We start from the raw sequence: 22,452 nt of genomic DNA, 5'->3' as shown, positions 1-22,452 counted from the left end.
GACAGCACACACGTTACTGACTTCATTCATCACCGCGGCATTTCTACAGACCAACCGTGCTCTATCAGGCAGTCTGAGTCCTGCTTACACCCGAGAGAAACGAGGGCACTTGTCCACACATGAACCTGTGTGCCAGTGTGCCTGGCAGTGTCAACCATACTAGCCCAAACTGGAAACAACCCGCGCTGCCCAGCTAAAGTAGGGGCAAGTAAAACATGGTAGCATAGCCAGTTAACTGTTAAAAAGAATGGAGTGCTGACAAACAAGACAACATAAAAGCGTGTTAGAAACCAAGTCGGTCACAAGGAGCCATTTGTGTGAAATGCCCAGCATAGAGTTGTTAAATTACATTTATTTATTTATTTTTTTGTTTGCGATGCCGTAGATCAACCACAGGCCTCTCATATGGTGGGCAAGTACTTTACCGCTGAGCTATATCCCCAACCTTTGGATTTTTAAAATATAATAAAAAATTAGATAATATTACACACACAGAGACAAGTATTTACCACATAGCCCAGGTTATCCTTTAAATTGAGATCCTCCTGCCTTAGCCTAAGTGCTGGGATCACGGGCATGCCCCACCATGCTTGGCTTGAACACACATTTGAGTGAATGAATTGCGTGCTATGTGATTCAAACTGCAAATTGTGTGTGTGTGTGTGTGTGTGTGTGTGTGTGTGTGTGTGTGTGTGTGTAAAATCCTTATCAGGGTAAGTGAGGTGCCACAAGTCTGATATTGATAGTCATGGATATGAGGGCTACTGGGCTTTAGGGAGACAAGAGTGGCTGTCACTCCTAGCCTGCACACTGAGACCACAACATGGATAACATTACACTGACTGAAAGCCACCAATCACAAAAGACAGTTTATGCCTAATTCTACCTACATGAAATGTCTAGAGCAGGCCACTTTCAGGTAGTGGCGAGGAGGTTACTAGGGTTGGGTGGGGGTGAGGAATTACTGCTTAATGGTTTCCAAATCATGTTGGGTGACATAAAGTGTTGCTAATAGCGATGATGGCTATTTAACATTGTGATTGTCCTTAGTGACACTGAGCTGTGCACTCAGAAAATGGTGTCAGTGCTGTTTCACATTATGTTTGTCTTAACCACAGTAATGGAAAAACAACCCAAGGAGTAACTGGAGCTTTCGGCAAGCAGTGATTGGCATCCGAGCCAACGTGAAAGGAACCCTGGGCATAGGCTGGACCTCACTCAGCACAGGGCTTTTCCTGTGTTGAAATACTGTGCAAGCTGGGTGTGAGGACATACACCTTTAATCCCTGCAGTTGGGAGGCTGGGGCAGCAGGGTTGGGAGACTGGGCTCATCTTCAGCTATATAGCAGTGTTGAGGCCAGCCTGGGCTCCATGAGACCCCATCTCGGTAAAATAAGAAGCCAGTATTGTAACCCCTCCATCCACACCTCTTCCTCTACAGTGTGAGGCTAGAGTTGCTCCAGCAGGGCCAGGCAAGGCAAACACATGCTCTGCTGAGGGTGCTGTGCGGTGGGTGTGAGACACAGACAGGGCCAGATCTAAAGGGTGGATACTGCCCATGGCCACCTTGTCACACTCAAGTCTGACATGATCCTTCTTTTCTCCCTTGTCAGAGAAGGGGGATTTCATCGCCTTGGATCTTGGTGGCTCTTCCTTCCGAATCCTGCGGGTGCAGGTGAATCATGAGAAGAATCAGAATGTCCACATGGAGTCCGAGGCCTATGACACCCCAGAGAATATCGTCCACGGCAGTGGAAGCCAGGTGGGTCCTTGTCCTCCTCCTTCTGTTCCATCAAGCCAGTATCCCATGGAGCATCTGCAGGGGCCAGACTTCTGAAAGTTGGTGTCCCGGGGCCTGGAAGGACTCATTGGAGGGCTGTCATAAGAGTGTCACTTGTAAAGGACTCCAGGGGAGGGATGGGGCCGCTGTGTGGGGGCTGGGCTGTGCCTGAAGAGGCATACACCGTCTGGTGAAGGCTGTGGGGAGGGAGGACCCGTGGCACTGTTGGAAGTGCTTTTGTTCCCAAAGGATCCTGGTCGACTCCTTGGCACAGGTTTAGTCTACCCTTTGGGTAGAAATGCCCTGCCTTGGGCCACGGACTCTTTCACCCTCTCACTGGAAGCCAGACCTGTGGAGTGGCTCCCGGCTCGGGATACTGGGAGCTCTGCGCTCCGATTTAATGGTGCACACACTCTTGGCACAGCAAACAGAGGCTGCAGGCTTTGCTCTGGAAATGGCTGTTCCTCCACTAGCTCGTACCCAAAGCTTCTCCCCTTTCCACAGGATCTTGAGCAGGGCCAACCTTCCGGACCAAATGACATGCTCATACCTGAGAGGACCTGTTTTGTGATGTGTAGTGGGTCCCTATCTCAACAGGTCCCTGTGACTAAGGTCCTGACAGTACCCTCAGGTTTTTGTTTATCTCTGGGTTCCCTGAGCCTATCACACGGGGTGCTCCATTACTCTGTGTACAGACTGTTGTGGACAGGAGTTTGTACCCCACCCACACTCCTGATCCTGGCCTTGAACTCTGCCTGTTGCTTGGGTCCCGAGTTTTTCAGAGCACATCACAGTGAGCGTGGAAGGAAGCTCTGTCTCTGGAGTGGGCAAGCCCTCTTATAGCCAGCCACAGAGGCACGTGAGCCACGTTAGGTGGTCCTGCCTCTATCACTGGGCTTTGGGGACTGCTGCTTTGGGGAGGGAGATCTCCTACTTATGTCCCCATTGTCCACTGTGTGGCTTCTTTTCTGCAGGTAGCCAGCAGCCTGCTTGGCAGGCTCTGTTTCACCTAACAGGTGCTGGCCTTCCACTGTTGTCTGTGGTCCTTGGGTAGAGCCACTGCTGACACAGCCAGTGTGCCTTGGCCTGGCCTCTTAGGAGCAGGGTTTGCTCAGGGGACACTTCCTCAGTAATTTCCTTCCAGTTTGTGTCTCCAGTTTCCCTTCTCATTCCCAGGATCATTTCACTTCCTGTTGTTTGCTTCTCTGCTCCTTCTAAGTCATCTAAAAAGGTGGCGATGGTGGTAATGCCGTTTCTTATTTTATAGCACACACCAGTACCATGCTTGTAAGGTACGAGTGGCTGACATTATAAACACTTTATATTTAGTGGCTCATTTAATCATCATGGCAACCTGTGGGTAGGTATTCATTATGGCCATCTTACACATGGGAAAGTCCTAGCTTGGCTGTTTTAGTAGCTGTACAAATTCTGGGATTTCTGAGGTGGTCTTACCCCAGAAGTTACAGGTTCAGCTACTGGGACTTTTTTTCTTCTTCTCCTTCTGTCACTTATTTACTGATTTTGAAACAGGGTTTCACTATGTAGCTCTGGCTGTCCTGGAACTCACTTTGTAGTCCAGGCCGACCTCAGAGATCCACATGCTTCCGCCTCCCAGAGAGGTTAAAGGTGTGCGTTACTACATCCAGTGTGATTGTATGCCACGTATGTTTGTAGGCATAGGTGTGCCAAGTGTCCAGATGCCACCAACTAAACTGGTAGAGCAGCAAGTGTTCTTAACCCCTGTTTCAGTTTGGGTTTCTATTGCTGTGAAGAGACACCATGACCACAGCAACACTTACTAAGAAAGCATTAACTGTTAGTGGCTCACTAACAGTTCAGAGTTCAGTCTATTATTGTCATGTGGGACATGAGAGCAGATGTCGTGCTGTGGCTGAGAGTCCTACCTCTTGAAGGCAACAAGAAGTCAACCGACCACTGGGCAGTATCCTGAGCACAGGAAACCTCAAAGCCCGCTCCCACCATGACACGCTTCCTCCAACAGGGCCACACCTCCTAATAGTGCCATTCCCTGTGAGATTATGGGGGCCAATTACATGCACACTACCACACCTCTCTTGTTTCTTAGATTTTGATTATGAGAAAATGTGGCTTGGGTCAGGAGGGTGTGAGGGGAGCAGGGTGGGAAGATGGACAGTAATGAAGCCAGAGCATTGCTGCAGTATTCTGGTGTTAGTAGTTGGCTGGTATCGAATGGCCCATCTCCTGAGATCTCTGACATCGTCGTCTTTGGAGCTCTGTGGTGACCCAGGTCCTCATGTTACCTGTGGAGCTGCTCAGACTCACTGGCTCTGAGCAATGAAGGCTTAAGGGTCTGGGTCCTGTGGGTTCTCACCTTCTTAAAATTGATGTTAAGCCTGCTGCTGTCTGATGGTGTGTGTGCTCACCCTGCAGGCTCCCCCTCTCCACCTCACTCTCTCTTTCTCCCCTCTCACCCACATGGTATCTCAAAAGCCGCCTACACTTTTAAGCTTTATGATTTCAGAAGCTGCATGCAACATTGTTAAGGCATGGCTTCAGTGACTGTCACTGTCTTTGCTGCACAAACATGAGGACCCGAGTTCGTATCCCTATCCCAGCACTCACATAGAGAGCTGGGTGTGACACCTTTAATCCCAGCACTCGGGAGGCTGAGTGAGGCAGGTGGGTCTCATGAGTTCAAGGCCAGCCTGGTCTACAGACTACAGCTAGTTCCAGGACAGCCAGAGCTGTTACACAGAGCAACTCTGCCTCGGAGGAGAAACAAATCTGGATGTGGCTGCCCAGATGGCTGTAACCTTAGTACCATCAGAGAACAGACAGGAGGATGAACTTGCAGGTCACCAGCTCAGCTCCAGATTAAATGAGAAACCTTCTCTCAAGGTAATAAAACAGAGACAGAGCAGAACACTGGATATTTTCCTTGGGCCTCATCTATGAGCACTGGGACACATATGCTGATACACACACACATACACACACACACACACCATACACACACACACACACCATACACACATACACACACCATATACACACATACACATACCATATACACACACCATACATACACACACATACACCATACATACATATACCATACACACACACCATATACACACACACGATACACACATATCATACATACACACACCATACACACACATACCATACACACACACACCATATGCACACACACATACCATACACACACACACCATATGCACACACACCATACACACACACACCATACATACATATACCATACACACACACACACCATACATACACACACCACACACACATACCATACACACACATACACACACACCATACATATACTACACACACAGACACACACACCACAGACACACACACATACCATACATACACACTACTTAAATTAGTTTTGATAATTTTGAATAATACTTAAAGTTGTTGCTTGCTTTGTTTTGCCATATTTGCCCTGCTAGTCAGTTGAAGGGCTAAGTCTGTATTTGTGTGTGTAGCATGTATATGTATAACTTGTATGTGAGCACACAAGTGTAGAGGTCAATGATTGCTATCAAGTAGCCTTTCTCCAACCCTCTCTAGGGTATCTCGCTGAATCTAGGTTCATTGTCTGGCCAGGCTGGCTGCTAAGCTGCTCCTGTCTTCCTCTCCAGCACCAGGACCACAGAATCCTGCATTGCCTGGTTGTGTATATGTGTTCTGGGGATCTGAACTCAGATCCTCATGCGTGTGTGGAAGGCACTTCACCAACTGAGCCCTCTCCCCACCCCTTAAAATTTTTCTCTTTCGTACGTGAGCGTGTGTGTGTGTGTGTGTGTGTGTCTGTATGTGTGTGTGTGTCTGTGTGTGTCTGTGTGCCACAGTGAGAGTGTGTGGAGGTCAGAGGAGAGCTTGTGAGAATTTGTTCTTTCCTGCCATCATATGGGTCCCGTGTTGAACTCAGGCTACCAGTCTTGACGGGAAGCGCCTACCTGCTGAGCTATCTCATTGCTCTAAAATGACTGTTTATTTTAGCTGGCTCAGGCTAGCCTGGAACTCACTATCCAGTCCAGACTGGCCTCACACTCATTATCCTGCCTCTGCCTCCTGAGTGTGAGATTATGAACAGCAGTCACTACAGGTTCTGTATGTATTTTTAAAATAATGAGCATGTTGTCAGGAAGGAGATGAGGGCTCGTTAGTTCATTTATTCATTCATTTATGGTACTGATTATTGGATCTGGGGTCTTGGGATGCTAGACAAGTGCTCCATCACTGATTACATCCCAAACTCATTTCTTACCTTTTATATCAGAAGACAGGGCCTCTCTAAGATGCCTCGCCTGTCCGGGAGCTTACTGTAGCTCAGGCTGGCCTGAGACTCTGGCTCCTCCTCCCTCAGCCTCTCTAGTGCTAGGATGGTAAGTGTGCACCCAGTACACCACATGCACACTTGGTGCCGGCTTTGCATTCCTGGTGTGTCCCTGTTGCTGCAGTGAGACATTTCAGGCCCTCCACCCTGCCCTTCCTGTGTGAGCATTCTTCCTCCTTCAGCTCATTTGGAGCAGGAGTGTCTGCAGCCCCAGGTGCAGATGGCATAGGCCCCAAAGATTGACTTAGTAATGGGTTTGCATTGGTCTGAAATAGGTCACAGGAAGCTTAGCCTGCTTTCTCCAGAGAGGATGGTCACGTGTCCTCCAGTCAGAGATAATGCTGCAGTGTAGCCTGGGTAATAGTGACTAAGACCAAGGCTCCCAAGTCTGAATGGACTGGGCGTTCCCTAACCCCAGTAGTGAGTCAGGTCCCCTTAAAAGCTGGGTCAAGGTGACTAAGGTTTGGCACTTTGACACTGTCCTCTTCTGGACTGTAAGGAGCTCTGTGGTTATGTTCCCAAAGGCACACTGCCATCAGCAGTGTACATGCACAAGCCAGGGTGCCGGGCTTCCGGACTCTCTTAGTGGATTCCTGAGGTGTGTATACACCTAATGAGTCAGCGCGAGCAAGCTTGTGTGGCGGTGCCGGAGATACACTGTGGGATACTCATAGCATGGTGTATTCATGCAGGAGAACAATGATGAACACGGGCAGTCCTTAAAGACACATGAATGACGAGGGGCAAAGACAGCAGAGAGCACACCAGGCTCCATTTGCATTTATACATGAGAGTGTTAGAAATTGGGGTAGCAGGAGTCACCCCAAAGCCATGAACGGAGCATCTGGGTTTTTATTGTTATTGTTTGAGATGGGGTTTCATTCCATTGCCTAGCTTGGCCTTGAACTCTTGTCCCAGACTCCCAAGTGCCAGAATTGTAGACATGAGCTAACATGTCTACCTAGTCATGTGGGTTTGGGTACTATTATATTCCTTTGGGGGTTAGGTCCTGATGATCAGACAAGGGCATTGTGGTTAGACATGTACTGCACACCGAGCCATACCCCGAGCCCTACTTGTCTTCTTGATGTGGGTATCGGCAATGGAGAAGGTGCATGTGAGAGCTCTATGACCTCCACACTTAGGATTCGTGCATTTTAGGGGGTAGTCATTTTTCCTTCCATATATAAAGCAAAAGCACAATGCTTTGATGGTTCTTAAGCCATGGAGCTGCCTGAGGGTTTCCAGGATTAGCATGGGGAGTAGCTAGGAAACCCATGGCCAGTGTGTCATGGGAGACTCTTGGTTGATTTTCTGTGTTTCTAATTTTCCTTCAGTGCCTAGATGACCAGTGTCAGTGACCTCTGAGAGGCCAGTTCCTTTGGAGGGCTGGAGGTGTTCTGTGTGAGCTGTGTTTGCCATTGTGTGTGTGTGCGCGGGCATGCATGCAAGGACACACACACACACATGCATGCGAGCACACACACACACACACCATAGTCTGAAACAGAGTCTTCTCTCCGCCCCCAACCTCCTGTCATTCTTCTGTGTCTTTTAGCTTTTCGATCATGTTGCTGAGTGCCTGGGGGACTTCATGGAGAAAAGGAAGATCAAGGACAAGAAATTACCTGTGGGGTTCACGTTTTCTTTCCCCTGCCGACAATCCAAAATAGACGAGGTAAGGATACCTTGGGGGACCACTGGGTTCAGAAGGTGGCAACCACGCTCTCAGGTCTCCTTTTGCTTATGAGTGACTCGCATGCCTCTTAGTTTTGAAGTCATTTGCCAAAATTAGTTAGTGCCATGTTTCTTGTCCCCTTCCTTTTGTACCCCCCCAGACCTCTTCTGAGGGGTCTAATACCCCGGGCTGCTCTCTGAATAGTAGCCTAGGATGACTTTGGACTCATGGTTCTCCTTCCTCAGCACCACCATGCCTCGTTTATGTGGAGTCGGGATTGGACCCCGAACCAAGCTCTCTACCTACTCAGCCGTATCTCCAGCCTGTTGTGTTGATCAGTTACTTTAGTTGCCCGTGTACTTTTAGTACCCAATTGTGGAACTTATGGCCACCAGCTAGAGAGAAGCCTTTGATGAAGTTCTCATAAGTAAGCAAGGTAGACAAGGCCTAACAGCTCTGGAGAGAAGCAGGGAAATTCTCTGGTGTGTTTACCTGGAAGCTACATGGTGACTTCCAGTCTGGGCAGGTGCTGCACCTCATGAATCAGGATGTCTTCTGCCTTAAGAAAAACCTTAGGTTTCCTTGTTGGGCACCCAGGTGACTGACTTGTCACAGCATCTTTCTTATTTGTCATTTGTTCATCCACATGTCTGTTTGGCAAGGATGCACTCAGCTCTACCCTGTGGTAAAACTGTTCCTCAGAGAACTACAAAGGTGTAGGAAAAGTAGGCTGGGATTGTTCCTTTTCTATGTGAAGGGACAAAACCCTGCCTCCCCCTCCCCACCCTGTGTGCGCGCGTGCGCGTGTGTGTGTCTGTGTGTGTGTGTGTGTGTGTGTGTGTGTGTGTGTGAATAAACAAATGCCAAGGATTCTATCAGTTAACTTTGAGGGCCCAGCAGGCCCCAGGCTGTATTTTTTTTTCATGTGCACGTCACAGCTGACACATAATCTGATAGCTCTATGAATTAGGTGTTTCTGACAACCCCTAAGGATGGAGAGACACTGAGGTCTGCCTGCAGCCCAGGAGACAGCAGTCTTCTTCACTGCAGCATTTGGGTGTCCTGCACACTTGTCGGCAGTCTGGGGACCCCTTTGTGGATGGGGTCCATGTTGTTTTTCTTCATGCTGGAGGCTGTGCGCTTGTTTGATTTGCACAATCGGTGGCAGTAAGGGTTTGGAGAGCCCAGTAGATTGAGCCCCTCATTTTAGGATGGAGAGCAGAGGCCTCCATGAGATGACCCAGATTATTCATGATTGAACCAGGTCTCACCTTGCCTTTTGTGCTCCCTCCAGTACTTCTGAGATGTTCCTGTCCCTGGTTTTCTCCATCTGGAATTTAGGTAGTCCCATCTGAACTCCCTAGATACCTGACAGTTCAATACCTCCAAGCTGTTCAGATCAGCTGGGCCTCTAGAGTACCTCTCCTAGTCATTTCTCAAAGCTTGCTGTTGTATGATAGTGTGGTAGAAAGGTCCCAAGTCCCCAGAAGATGCTTAAACTGTAGATCATGCTGAACTGTGTATGTGAATGTGAACTATACATTCACATGCCTGAGAAAATTTAGTTTTATATTAGGCACATTAAGAGATTAATAACTATAAAACTAATGATGACACAATTCTAACCGTTTACTATTGTAAGAGTTATGTTCTCAAAATACCAAAATTGCTTTGAGGGGCAGTGTGTGTGACTTAGTTCATTGGTTGTCTAGTGTGCACAAAACCCTGGGTTTGATCCCCAGCACTACATAAACAGGGTATGTTGGTGCATGCCTGTAATTCCGACACGACCATAACTCAGTACTCAGGAGGTGGAGGCAGGAGGATCAGAGGCCCAAGGTCATCCTCAGCTACCTAGCAAGTTCAAAGCCAAAGTGGGACATCCTGTCTCTCAAAAAGGCAATTACTCTTTGATACTTGGCAGTTGGTCTAATAACCAAGATGGCCACTAAGTGACCAGTATGATGACTAAGTGTTTAATAGGCACTGGGCCAGGCCCTGAGAGAGAATGGTTTTTGGATATGGCCTGGTCTCCACAAAGCAGTCTTTGAAGTGGGGAGGAAGGTGTGGCAAGAGAGACATCCTCCTGGGGACAGGAGCCTGCAGGATGGAACATGCTGGAGTAGGACATTGCGGGCAGAGGAGGAGCCAAAAGTGTGGTTTACCATGGGGGAAGCGTTCAAGGGAGGGACCTCCTTTGCCCACATTTAGACCACTCCATTATTCTCTTATATTTTTGGTTGTGAGTATAGCCTTTAACAGCTGAGCCATCCCTCCAGCCCCCATTATTCTCGATGTACGGGCTAACACTCCACCAGGAAGTGGGTAGGAGCTTGGGAAAAGGACTAGGTCTCTAGTCACCCAAGTCCATGTTCCTCCCACAATGCCATATTTGTTTCACTGAAGGGAAGCTGAAGGGAAGAAAACATGGACGGGTCACTTCCAATGCCTGGCTTAGTCATAGTTGCTTCAGAGTGAAGGATCACAAACTCAACAAGGGTCTGCCCACTCCAACAGCTCTCAGAGTGAGGTTAGGCCACGATCATCCTCTGTGACTACAGCAACCTGCCCCACTGAGAAAAGAGCAGCCAAACAGAACTGTTTTATTCTCTCTCTCTAGCTCTCTCTCGTTTTTTTTTTTTTTTTTTTTTTTTTTTAATTTTAAAGGCCATATGTAAAAACCATTGAAATAGTAAAAAGTATATTGCAGAGCTAAGTCCCAATTCACACACCCTCCAGGGACTTTGCCTCCGGTCTCTCTCCTGCTTGATGCTATTCCATGAATATGCAAACAGGGATGAGCATTGTACTATACAGTGATGGATGCATCACGCACAGATGGGAGGGCAAGTTCCAAACAGCCACAGGTCCCATTAGCCAACGCGATTCCTTCCATACCACAGCCCTGGCGAGAATTCTCTTAACATGTTGGTGTTCTCTCTCTCTCTCTTTCCTGTTTGATTGTGGATTGAAAACTGAGTTTGTTTGTGGGGGAGCCACACGCATGACACATACTTGTAAAGGTAGGGGCAACTTAGGGGAATTGGCGCTCTCAGCTCATCAGGGTTGGTGGCAAGTACCTTTTATCACTGAGCCATCTTGCTGGCCCATTGTGCCTCTTCTTTTCAATTTAAATGTGTGTGTGTGGTGTGTATGTATGTGTGCACACTCATATGTTCCCACAGAGGCCAGAAGAGGGTGTCAGATCCTCTGGAATTGGATTACAGGTGCTTGTGAGTCATCAAACATGGGGGCTGGGAACTGAACTCAGGTCCTCTGCCCAGCACCAAGTACGCTTAGCTGCTGAAGCCTCTCTCCAGTTCCTTGTGAATGGGGCCTGGGTACAGCGCTGCCATCCCCCTGGGTGTGCACGTTAGGAGCGCTCCTGTTATTAGCTTGACACTTGCTTGATTCCAATACAAGCTGAAGATTGCAACCTGGTTTTTTTCTGTTCTTTAAGTTCCTCCAGAGAGGTCAGAGAGATGACTCTTTACAGAGGACCCAGGTTCAATTCCCAGCACCTATATAGTGGCTCACAGCTGTAACTACAGTTCCAGAGGATCTGATGCCCTCACACAGACATACATGCAGGCAAAACACCAATACACATAAAATAAAAATAAATAAATCATTTTTTTAAAAGTTCCCCCAGAGGAACACATTGAGTGGATAGACAGGTGTTGGATCAATCTCGCTCTGGCTCCAGTGTGACTGCTGGAGTAGCCCCCAAGGTCTTGGGATGCTGAGGCCCTCATTCTACTTTTCCACTCTTTCACAGGCTATCCTGATCACATGGACAAAGCGGTTCAAAGCCAGTGGCGTGGAAGGGGCAGATGTGGTCACGCTGCTGAATAAAGCCATAAAGAAGCGAGGGGTAATTTCTCTTGGGTTGTAGGGAGTCCAGTATGGGGGCGGGGTTCTCGTGTTGCCGGGAGGGGAGGGACACAGAAGTGCTGTGGCCTAAACACCCTGACAGGGGACAGGTGAGAATCCCAGCCCAGGGCAGTAGGTTAGATGGGAACTCCCAGCAATGCCCCCAAAGGTGGCTGGCAGCTGCAACCTGCAGGGATTAGAACATGAAGGACTACCTTCCCCGTGCCCACGAGGGCCTTACAGGCTCTCCTTTGGAGGCTTGCAGAGGAATGTAGCTCCACGAGGAAAATGCACTCCCCAAAGAACCCTGAGCCAGACACTGAAGGGGACCTTGCTGTTTCCATAATGTAGTCACTGCTCTGTAATCCAGTTAATTGAGTCCTGGCTGCAGTGAAGCCAGTGCCACCCACTAGCTTGGTGGTATGAGAGGCTTGGAGCATGCCTGACAAGCTTACTTCTGAGGCTGAGATTTCTGCACCTTTGTGGGAGCTGATGGTGACATTCTCTTCATTATTGGTCCCCAGGACTATGACGCTAACATTGTAGCTGTGGTGAATGACACAGTCGGGACCATGATGACCTGCGGCTATGATGACCAACAGTGTGAAGTTGGCCTGATCATTGGTAGGGTGTGCCCTGAGCTCTGTCCTTTGTCCAACCATGAGACACCGTCCCCTTCCACGTGTGGTCACAGATTCCCACATTGTGTCTCCCAGGTACTGGCACCAATGCTTGCTACATGGAGGAACTGCGGCACATTGACCTGGTGGAAGGTGACGAGGGAAGGATGTGCGTCAACACGGAGTGGGGGGCCTTCGGGGACGATGGGGCCCTGGAAGACATCCGAACCGAGTTTGACAGAGAGTTAGACCGGGGGTCCCTCAACCCTGGCAAGCAGTTGTGAGTAGGCTTTCTCTTCTAGCTACATAGCTGGCTTACGAAGCACTTAGTGAAAGATTGGGGTGGGGGTAGATGGGAAAGCCATAAAGCCAGGTAGTCACAAATGCTGTCACACATTGGATTTTCTTTTCTTTTTTCTTTTCTTTTCTTTTTTTTTTTTTTACTGGGTGTGGATCCCAGGGCCTCTGGCATGCTAGGCAAATACTCTACCACCGAGCCACATCTCCAGCCTTTAAACTGTTCTTTATTTTGAAAGAGTCTTATTAAGTTGCCAAGGTTGGTCTTGAACTTACAATCCTCTAGTCTCAGCCTCCTGAGTAGCTGAAATGGCAGGCTTGCACTACTAGTCTGCCCTCTACTTCCAATTTGCATGATTGGGCTACTGCTTCTTACTTGGTTAGATGCACAGCTGTGGAGTTCCTGCCTTTAAAGGCAAGATGGCTTAGTGGATGAAGGTGCTTAGTGTGTAAGCCTTGAACTTGGAGCCCTGGTAGCCACATAAAGGTAGAAGGAGAGAACCATAGCCTGGAAGTCGCTCTCTGATCTCCATGCAGTGGTACACGTCTATAATCCCATCATCAGGAGGTGGCAGAAGAGGGTCAGACGTTCAAGGTCATCTTGTGCTATATCGTATGTTCAAGGACAGCCTAGGCTGTGTGAGACCTCATCTCAGATGAAGATATAATAACGTAGGAAGTGCCAGACACAGGCAAGGTCCTAGGCATGCAGTAACTAGATCTCATGGCCATGACCTGTATGAACATGTGTCCTCTGCAGAGGTGTACTGGCAACAGAATTGATACAAGCCTGGAAGTCAGGCTCTGCTTGCCTTCTTCCAGCTCGGGATTCCAGCCGAGACTCCACAGGGCTCTTCCCTCAGGAGCCCAGGCAGTAGCTGAACAGCCAGGCCACAGAGGGAACTTTCCTGCCAAGGAACATCCATTCTCTGGGGCTGGGTGGACCTGCCTGGGCCAGTCAGGAACAGGGAACAATGAAGACTGTGTTTGGAAGGAGGCTATGTGCTGTGCTGACAGGCTGTAGCTGGGTGCTTGAGGGCCCGGCAGCATCTTTGGCTGCTGGACCGGAACAGATGGTTTTGCTGTGTCACTGTCAGCTCTGGGGGTGCCAGCCACCCAGCCACCCTTAAGAGGAGGCCTCTGATCTACTTGGCTTAGGGGTTCCTTCCAGTCCCTGACCAGCCGTACTTGGGTCTGAATCTGACTCAAATATGGTATTAAGCCTGGGGAGGCCCCAGACTGAGTCTTTGGCTTGGCATGCGTTAGTTTCCATCCACAGGCTCCCCAATGGTGCTTGGACCAGAGAGGCTGCTTTAGATACAGAATCACGCCTCACAGCACATTCACTGTGGTATTGGCCCATTCCTGAATTTGGTCAGAGCAGTGGGTGAGATGATTGGCCTTCACTACTTAAAACCCACCCCTGGATATTAGGGTGAGGCTTGTGGGGAAGGAGTGTGCACTCCTCAACAGCAAAGCCTGATCTTTAATAGACAAAGATAATAGGAGGGGCTGGAGATGTAGCAATGCTGGCACACTATTTGCCTAACATGTACACAGCCCTGAGTCAGCACACCTTTACTGTATAAAGCACCCATAATCCCATCCCTCAGGAAGTACAGACAGGAGAATCAGAAATTCAAAATCATTCTTTGCTACAGACCAGCCTGGCTTTGTGAAGATTTGTCTCAAAAACAAAACAAACAAAAAACAAACCATCAAACATAGAGACAGACATCTGGGTTGATCTGAGCTACTTACCAGCTCCAGGTCTCAGCCCCTGTACCTGGAACATGAAGATTTAGGGCTCCAGGGCTGAAGGGCCTGAGTTCCAAACCCAGATCTGCTATTGCTGTTCTTCTCTGAGCTTCAGCTTCCCCATGGTAGAATGATCCTCAGGTCCCCTATTGTTGGGAGCTTCTAGGCAATGTGACCTGAGGTCCTTAGTGCAGTCCCTGACACCGGTCATATCCATCTTCCTCATCAATGTTGTCTTCACCATCTTCAAGCACCAAGGCTGTACTCAACAAATGTACAGGGGTCGGGGAGATGGCTCAGCAGTTAAGAGTGTACACTGCTCCTGCAGAGAACATGAGTTCAGGTCCCAAGATCCATGCCAGGCAGGCCAAGACTAGCCTTTGTGGGTACATACACTTCAGCACACAGACCACACACAACACATAATCATTTTTTCTTTTGTTGTTGTTTTTTGTATCTTTGGAGCCTGTCCTGGAACTCGCTCTGTAGAACAGGCTGGCCTCGAACTCACAGAGACCTGCCTGCTTCTGCCTCCCAGAGTGCTGGGATTAAAGGTGTGTGCCACTCCACCCCACCCCACCCCCGACTATTAATAATTTTTTAAAAATTATCTTATGCACAGATAGCCTCTTTCCTCAGGGAGAACGCCCTCCTCCCCAGTCTTTCAAAAGAAATCACTTTTCCTCTTCTGAGCTGTGCACTTGCTGGCTACCTCCATCCGGGAAGGTGCTGTGGTAGATAGAGTGCTAGGAAAGACAGCCCTGTGAAAGGTATCTCGTGCAGTCATGTAAAAGACGACCCTTTCATTCGTGTGGGGCCCTTCTCACCTGCCACCCCTATGCCAAATCCTAACAGTTCCCTACCTCCAGGCAGCCTTCCTCGCCTGTGCCTGCCCTGCAGCGTCCTCCTGGGTGGCCACCCTGTTTAGAGTCGGCGCTGTTGTTGAATCACACAAATGGCCTTGCCTACTACCGTGGGGACGGGGAGCTTGAGAGATGCAGCGGGCCCCTCTGGTTTTCTGCTGACCCCAGCGTTGGAACAGCGGGAACTTAAAGATACCTATGGAATCCCTCCCTCCTGCAGGTTCGAGAAGATGGTCAGTGGCATGTACATGGGGGAGCTGGTCCGGCTAATCCTGGTGAAAATGGCCAAGGAAGGCCTCTTGTTTGAAGGGCGCATCACTCCAGAGCTGCTCACGAGGGGCAAGTTCAACACTAGTGATGTGTCAGCCATTGAAAAGTAGGTACCATCTGGGCGCTTGGGAGGAAGGCAGAGGCCTGCTAACTCTTGAGACCAAGTGCAGGGGGCAGCTTCTCTCTGAGGACCAGGCTGACTCTCCTTACCCTCAGATGATCTCTCCAGTTGGTTTTCCTGCATGATCTTTTCTGGTGCAGTCTTTAAGAAACAGCCTAGGGGGCTAGAGAGATGGCTCGGCAGATTCAGTTCCCAGCACGCACATGACAACTCACAATCAGGGGAACAACTTCTGGCCTCTGCAGGCACCAGGTATATGTGTGGTGCATCAAAACACTCACAGACATAAAAACAAATAAATCTTAAAAAGAAAAAGAGAAATAACTTAGCACAGTGTATTATCGATGGTTTTCTTGTGTAGTTTCAAAAACAGTGCCCTCACCCTCACACACTACACACAAACACACACACACACATACACACACACACACACACACTCTCTCTCTCTCTCTCTCTCACTCACTCCATGACTACCCCCGCCCCTCCTCTCTGGGTAAGATTTGGGTCAAGGAAGCCAATGATTTCAGTGTTGAGCAAGAGACTGACCAAACCTGGGCCTGGGTTCTTGGAATATCATGACCTTTCCCAAACTGTTCTAGGGAACCTAGAGACATCCAATCAATGACTGGATGCTTCTGGGGGAAATACTAGTTTACACTATGGATGGTTCTGGGGGAAATGCTAGTTTACACTATTTATTAATTAGAATACTAAAGAAACCTGTTCACTGTGATTAACCCAACATTCCCCAAAACTTATTTGGAGCCCAAACCGCCTCCCTGCTTCTACATGTTCTCAGACAATTGCCTGTGGATAGCCATGTTCCCTAAAATTCAAATTTAAGAAATACTGGCTAATAGGTAGATACAAAAGGAGAAAGTCCAGGCAACATTCTGGCATCCCATAATGCTCAGAATCCACTGTCTTGACTGCTTGGCACAGGCCTGCAGTCTGGGAGGCTCAGTGCAGTGCAGTCTAGGATGCCTGTGCTGTGCGCAGCTTCTGTATCCACTGGGTTCAGGAGGCTTCATGGAGTCACAGAAGGCCATTGGTAAAGACACAAGGCGCTTGCTGCTCCAGGCCATCTAACCCCACATGAGCTATCTGCACTGTGCCCTCACTGGTCCTGGAAGTTTATATCACGCCAGTGGAGCTTTACTTTGGCTCTGACAGTTTAAGCACAGATGTCTCTGTGGCTAAAGAAAGAGGCAGCCAGAAGGGCAAGAGCTTTCCTGGACTTGCTCTGCCTAAGCTATGTGTTGGTGTTTGTCATGGGATCATTCTCTTTTGGCCCAATCCTGAGAGTCCATGGGTGTGCTGTAACTTAATTTCAGAGTCACTGGCCAAGTCTCTGCAGAAGTGCCTGCCTTAGTCATCTTGTCCTGTTTTTCCCATTGGGTCTTTGGTTACTGAGAAGCATAACTACAATGGGAGAGAGAGGGAAGAGGAGAGAGAGAGAGAGAGAGGAAGAGAGAGAGAGAGGAAGAGAGAGAGACAGATTTTTAAGACTAATCATGTACAGTAACAACAAATTTATACAGTACCCCTGAAAGAAAGGAAACCAACAAAAGATACACAAAACATGCATGCAGAAAATTAGAATTTTACAGAAAACGCCAGAACATGTGTGTAAGCGGCTCAGGTCCACCATGAGGGGAGGTTCCCCTTCACTATGATGTTAACCCGCAGCAGAAACGGCTTTCTCTCCATGTGCTCACAGCCCATATGTGCGGTCTCCCTTCTCCAAGGCCTGGCATGACATGTGCGACTGGGTAGTGTTTCCACCAGTCAGATATTTCTTATGCAAGAGCACCCACCCCAGGCATTTCACAGTGCTACTTCCATGCCAGGCTGCACGGCGGGTCCTGCCTTCCCCCAGCTTTGCCTCCCAACTCTGGTGCTTGCTCTTCACAGTCTGGCATGGTCCTGAACTCATAAAGTTTGGCCTCTCACCTCATAGGAATAAGGAAGGCATTCAAAATGCCAAGGAAATCTTAACCCGCTTGGGAGTGGAGCCATCTGACGATGACTGTGTTTCAGTCCAGCACGTATGCACCATTGTCTCCTTTCGCTCAGCCAACCTAGTGGCTGCCACGCTCGGGGCCATCTTGAACCGCCTGCGAGACAACAAGGGCACAGCCAGGCTTCGGACCACAGTTGGTGTGGATGGTTCTCTCTACAAGACGCACCCACAGTGAGTCCACCCGTGTTGTATTTGTTGGTACCCCCATCTGAGTGAGACCAAGGCCCTTCTCCAGAGGGCAGACGCGTGCTTCTAGGGTCTGGTTTGGGAGATGAGACAGTGCCTGGTTGCTCATTTGGGACGCCTGGCCCTCAATGCCTTGTCACATGTTGCTTCTGCAGTCCACTTTGGCCTCTTACTTCCCAAGGTGAGATAGAGGCTTCTTCAGAGGAATGTGAGGTGTAGTGTGTCCACAGCTTGGCTGGTTTTACCCAGAGGGACTTCATCCTCATTAGAACTGAAACTTGGGCCAGGCTGTAGTTTAGTCCCAGCACTTGGAAGGCAGAGGCAGGTAAGATCTCTCTCTCTGAGTTTGATGCCAGACTGGTCTACAAAGCAAGTTCCAGGACAGCCAAGCTACATGGAGAAACTCTGTCTGGAAGACAAAGCAACTGGAATTTGGCCATAGGAGTGGTGGCAGCATATTTTGTTTTGTTGTTGATGATGGTGTTTTATTATTATTATTTTTTTTTTTTTTGAGACAGGGTCTCATGTAGCCTAGACTAACTTGTTATGTAGCAGAGGCTGACCTTGAACTCCTAATTCTCTGGCCTCTGCCTCCAGAATGCTCTTATAGATGTGTGTTGCCATGACTGGTGGCATCCATTTTCTTGTTTTAGAAGCTTCTGATAAAAATCCATCAGTCCCTTAGACACTGATGCTTTTAACTGGCATATGCCTGCTCTTGGTGTCTGAGAGCCAGAGAGAGTGGTCAGAAGAAATCTCTATAGACTGGGCAAGCCTTCCTATTGAACTGCCCTCTTGCCTGCTGACCGTGCTGGCCTATCTGAACGTCAAAAGTCTCCTTGGCCATTAAAAACACGTGGGAAACCTTTTAAATGGCTGAAAGTAAGTTCTAAGTCTTTGTTGAGTTTTAACAATCTCTGTGGTTTTTGTGTGAGTCTAGGACCTAAGTTCGTGCATGCATTTGCATCACTTGATTGCGGATTCTCAGCCTTTGCTTCGGGAACCTCGCACAAATGCTGCTTTAGGTTGAAGTAGTTCTGGGGTGCCAAGGGGCAAGCGATTAGGTTAGTCAGGTGATGCTCTCTTCTGAGTTCACAATTTTGTTACTTTTCATATTTTAAAGATATTTAAAAAGAAAACTATGCCATTCTTTTTTGTTTGTTTGTTTTGTTTTTTGAGACAGGTTGTGTGTGTGTGTGTGTGTGTGTGTGTGTGTGTGTGTGTAGCTTTGGCTGTCCTGGAACTCCCTCTATAGACCAGGCTGGTCTTGAACTCACAGAGATCTGCCTCCCAAGTCCTAGGATTAAAAGTGTGTGCCACCACCACCCAGCAACCATTACATTCTTTATCCTTTTCTTTTTTTGCCCCTTAATAAGTGTAATCTCATTATGTTGGCCAAACTGTCCCTGAACATAGTCTTCAAGCAGTGTTTTTGCTTCTGCTGTTGAGTAGTTGGGACCACAGGTCTGCCCTACTGTGTGCAGCTTTTTCTGTGGAATTCTTGGCTGACTCTTGACAAGAAAGCCTAAGTATTTATATTGTCGCATTCAAACTTTGTTAAGGCTGAGTATGGTGGCCCATTCCTTTAATCTTAGCACTTGGGAGGTAGAGGCAGGTAGATAGATCCTTGTGAGTTTGAGGCCAGTCTGGTATGCACAGTAGGACCCTGTCTAAAAACCAAACGAAACAAATGTCTGTAGGCAGTTAAAGATACACAGCACATGCTCTGTCACCATAGCTAGTCTCCAGTATACAGTGGTGGTGGTGGGGTCATCAATGCTGTATAGCATGCTGTGTGGTTGGGGGGGGGGCACTTCTATGCTGTACATCGGCCTTGTTCAAAGCTCCTGTTTGCACTTTCATATTTTAAAGAGTAAACTTGAACTGGGGTAGTGACTCAGTCAAGAAACTATGTTACACAAGTTTAACACCCCATTCACTTCCCCACAACCCATGCCCAGTGCCCTTGTGCCCTGTGCCGGTGGGGGAGGTAGGAGCCAGTAGGATCCCTGGGGCCTGCTGTCCAGCCAGTCTAACCAGTTGGTGAGCCCTCATTCATGAGAGACCTCATCTTTAAAAAGCTGGGAGGTGGTGGCCTACACCTTTAATCCCAGCACCCTGAGGAGGATCTCATGTGAGTTCGAGGCTAGCATGGTCTACAGAATGAGTTCCAGGACTTCCAGGGCTGTTACACAGAGAAACCCTGTCTGGAAAAACCAAATAACAAAAAAAAAAAAATGTGGAGAACAATTAAGGAAGACACCTGATGTTAACCCCTGCCCCCACACATGTGCTGGCACACAGACACATGCATACCTACATATGTGTGCCTATCTAGGAGCACATGCATGTAAGCAAAGAATAACTTGTAGCAGGTGTTTGTCACTTCAGAGTTACTAGAAACTTGAGATATTTAAAAAGTTTAAAGCAAATAGAAGCTTTTTTTTCAAGACAGGTTTTCTCTATAGCTTTGGAGCCTGTCCTGGCACTCGCTCTGTATACCAAGCTGCCCTCAAACCCATAGATTTGTTTGCCTCTTCCTCGTAAGTTCTGGAAGTCATTCTTAGTCCATTCTTTGGCGGTGATGCCCGCTAGTATTTTGGGGAAACAGCTTTTCCTGATTCCTTTGGCAGGCAGCCTTCCATACAGCAGGACCACAACTTCTGTGTCTTACTCAGGACTAAGCTTTTCTTCTGGGGAGGAGGGGAAGAGCCAAGTGAAAGTAAAAACAAAACAAGAAGGGTTATTGAACCCTGCCTCAGGGCTAGTTCCTTATGTCAGCTCCTCAAGTTTGTTGTTTCTTAGTACTCCGCCTTCAGGCATTGGTCTCCATTGAGTTCAAGGTCAATACTGGCTCAAGGTCACTTGCCATGGCAACAGCAGATGCCCGCTCCCCTTGTTCTCAGATGGAAGCATCTGCCTTTGGTCCCTGTGACACTTTAACACAGTGGAGGGAAGACGCCCCCCCCCCCCTTGATCATTTGAAGCAAAGCCTTTCTGTGTAGCCCAGGCTGGCCTGGAATTGACTATGTAGCACAGGCTGGTCTGGAGCTAGTGGTAGTCCTCCTGCTTCACACAAGATGGTGTGAACCCTTGAATTATTTTTGTAAATAATACTCATAAAATAATAGGTCTTCCCTTTTGTTGCTGTTGTTGCTATAAGCAGTTTTGGATACTCTCCTTTTCCTCTCTCTCTCTCTCTCTCTCTCTCTCTCTCTCTCTGTGTGTGTGTGTGTGTGTGTGTGTGTGTGTGTGTGTGTGTGTGTGTGTGTGCGCGTGCACATGCAGGCTTTATGCATTTCTATAGTGGGTACATAAGGAAAGAACAGCAGCAGAGAACAGAATTAAGGCATGTTGACTGGAGAGTTACCAGACATCCCCAACAAGTAGCTTCCACCTTCTCCCTCAGGTATTCCCGGCGTTTCCACAAGACCCTGAGGCGCCTGGTGCCTGACTCCGATGTGCGTTTCCTCCTCTCAGAGAGTGGCAGTGGCAAGGGGGCTGCCATGGTGACCGCAGTGGCCTACCGCCTGGCGGAGCAGCACCGGCAGATTGAGGAAACCCTGGCCCACTTCCGCCTGTCCAAGCAGACCCTGATGGAGGTGAAGAAAAGGATGCGGACTGAGATGGAAACAGGGCTGAAGAAGGAGACGCACAGCAGGGCTACCGTCAAGATGCTGCCTTCTTTTGTCCGGAGCATCCCGGACGGCACTGGTGAGGGCTTGTTAGGGCTGCCACACCTCTGTCCCAGGAACAAGGGGGCTGGGCTCTCCCAAGGATGCTTATGCACTGGCTATGCCTTATTGGACAAGGACTGGATTCTTACCTACCTCAATTGTGTGTGTGTATGTATGTATGTATGTATGTATGTATGTATGTATGCATGCATGCATGCATTGGAGCTTAGAGCTGTTCAGTTCTCTGGTGGGACCTCCCAGACTAGTGCTATTTGTGAAACCACTTTAGATTGAAAAGTGGGAATCCAGGCATAATAGTGCATACCTGTAATCTCAGCACTCAGGAGGCTCTGGAGTTTGAGGCCAGCCTGGGCTACGTGAAACAGACCAACAGAAGAATTCACACAGTCCTCTCCTTTTAAGTAATACCTGGATATGTGTGAGGCAGACGGGCCTGGGGCTTTGCACCCTGGACAGGTTGGAGAAGCATCCTGCTCCTCACTGAGGCTAGTTCTGTGGCAATACTGAAGAGGTTTTTGAATGGATCTTCAGAATTACTGGGGTAGAAAACTCAACTTACAGATAGGTTATTTATTGCTTTACTATAAGCCACTCTCAATTTTAGTGGCATAAATCAACTACCGTTCACTAATGGCCATGGGCAGTTCTGCTCATCCAGACCAGGCTCTGCTGATCTCTGCTGGGGGTCAGTGCAGAGGCTAATCTCAGCCTTTTCTGGATACTCAGGGTGGCCATGGCTTTCCCACTGTGCTCTACCACTGGGTAGAAGCAGGGTCTGGAAGCCAAGGCTAGAACTGGCTCAGCTTTGCCAGTGCTACACCCATTGGGCCCCAGACCCCAAAAGAAGAGAAATAGATTCCTCCAGTTTTCAGCGGTGAGAACCATATACCCCCATATTGCAAAGAGGGGAGGAGGGCTGTGG

The 22,452-nt window shown here is 48.6% G+C and overlaps 1 protein-coding gene across 3 annotated transcripts in view; it reads left to right on the top strand.

The window, feature by feature from the left end:
• The window catches only part of Hk1 (hexokinase 1), a 98,217-nt gene that overhangs the window by 62,537 nt on the left and 13,228 nt on the right, over nucleotides 1–22,452 (top strand). For all 3 annotated transcript variants that reach the window (XM_051186744.1, XM_051186746.1, XM_051186745.1), the window contains 8 exons: nucleotides 1,614–1,762; nucleotides 7,702–7,821; nucleotides 11,600–11,695; nucleotides 12,219–12,318; nucleotides 12,411–12,594; nucleotides 15,453–15,608; nucleotides 17,584–17,817; nucleotides 21,242–21,546. In XM_051186744.1, coding sequence (XP_051042701.1) covers nucleotides 1,614–1,762; nucleotides 7,702–7,821; nucleotides 11,600–11,695; nucleotides 12,219–12,318; nucleotides 12,411–12,594; nucleotides 15,453–15,608; nucleotides 17,584–17,817; nucleotides 21,242–21,546 — 1,344 coding nt within the window. The remainder of the gene's footprint in view (nucleotides 1–1,613; nucleotides 1,763–7,701; nucleotides 7,822–11,599; nucleotides 11,696–12,218; nucleotides 12,319–12,410; nucleotides 12,595–15,452; nucleotides 15,609–17,583; nucleotides 17,818–21,241; nucleotides 21,547–22,452) is intronic.

The sequence above is a fragment of the Phodopus roborovskii genome, unplaced genomic scaffold (genome assembly GCF_943737965.1).
Source record: "Phodopus roborovskii unplaced genomic scaffold, PHOROB, whole genome shotgun sequence".
NCBI classification, from domain to species: domain Eukaryota; kingdom Metazoa; phylum Chordata; class Mammalia; order Rodentia; family Cricetidae; genus Phodopus; species Phodopus roborovskii.
The sequence above is the reverse complement of the archived record's forward strand: the minus strand, read 5'-3'. Positions and strand labels throughout refer to the sequence as shown.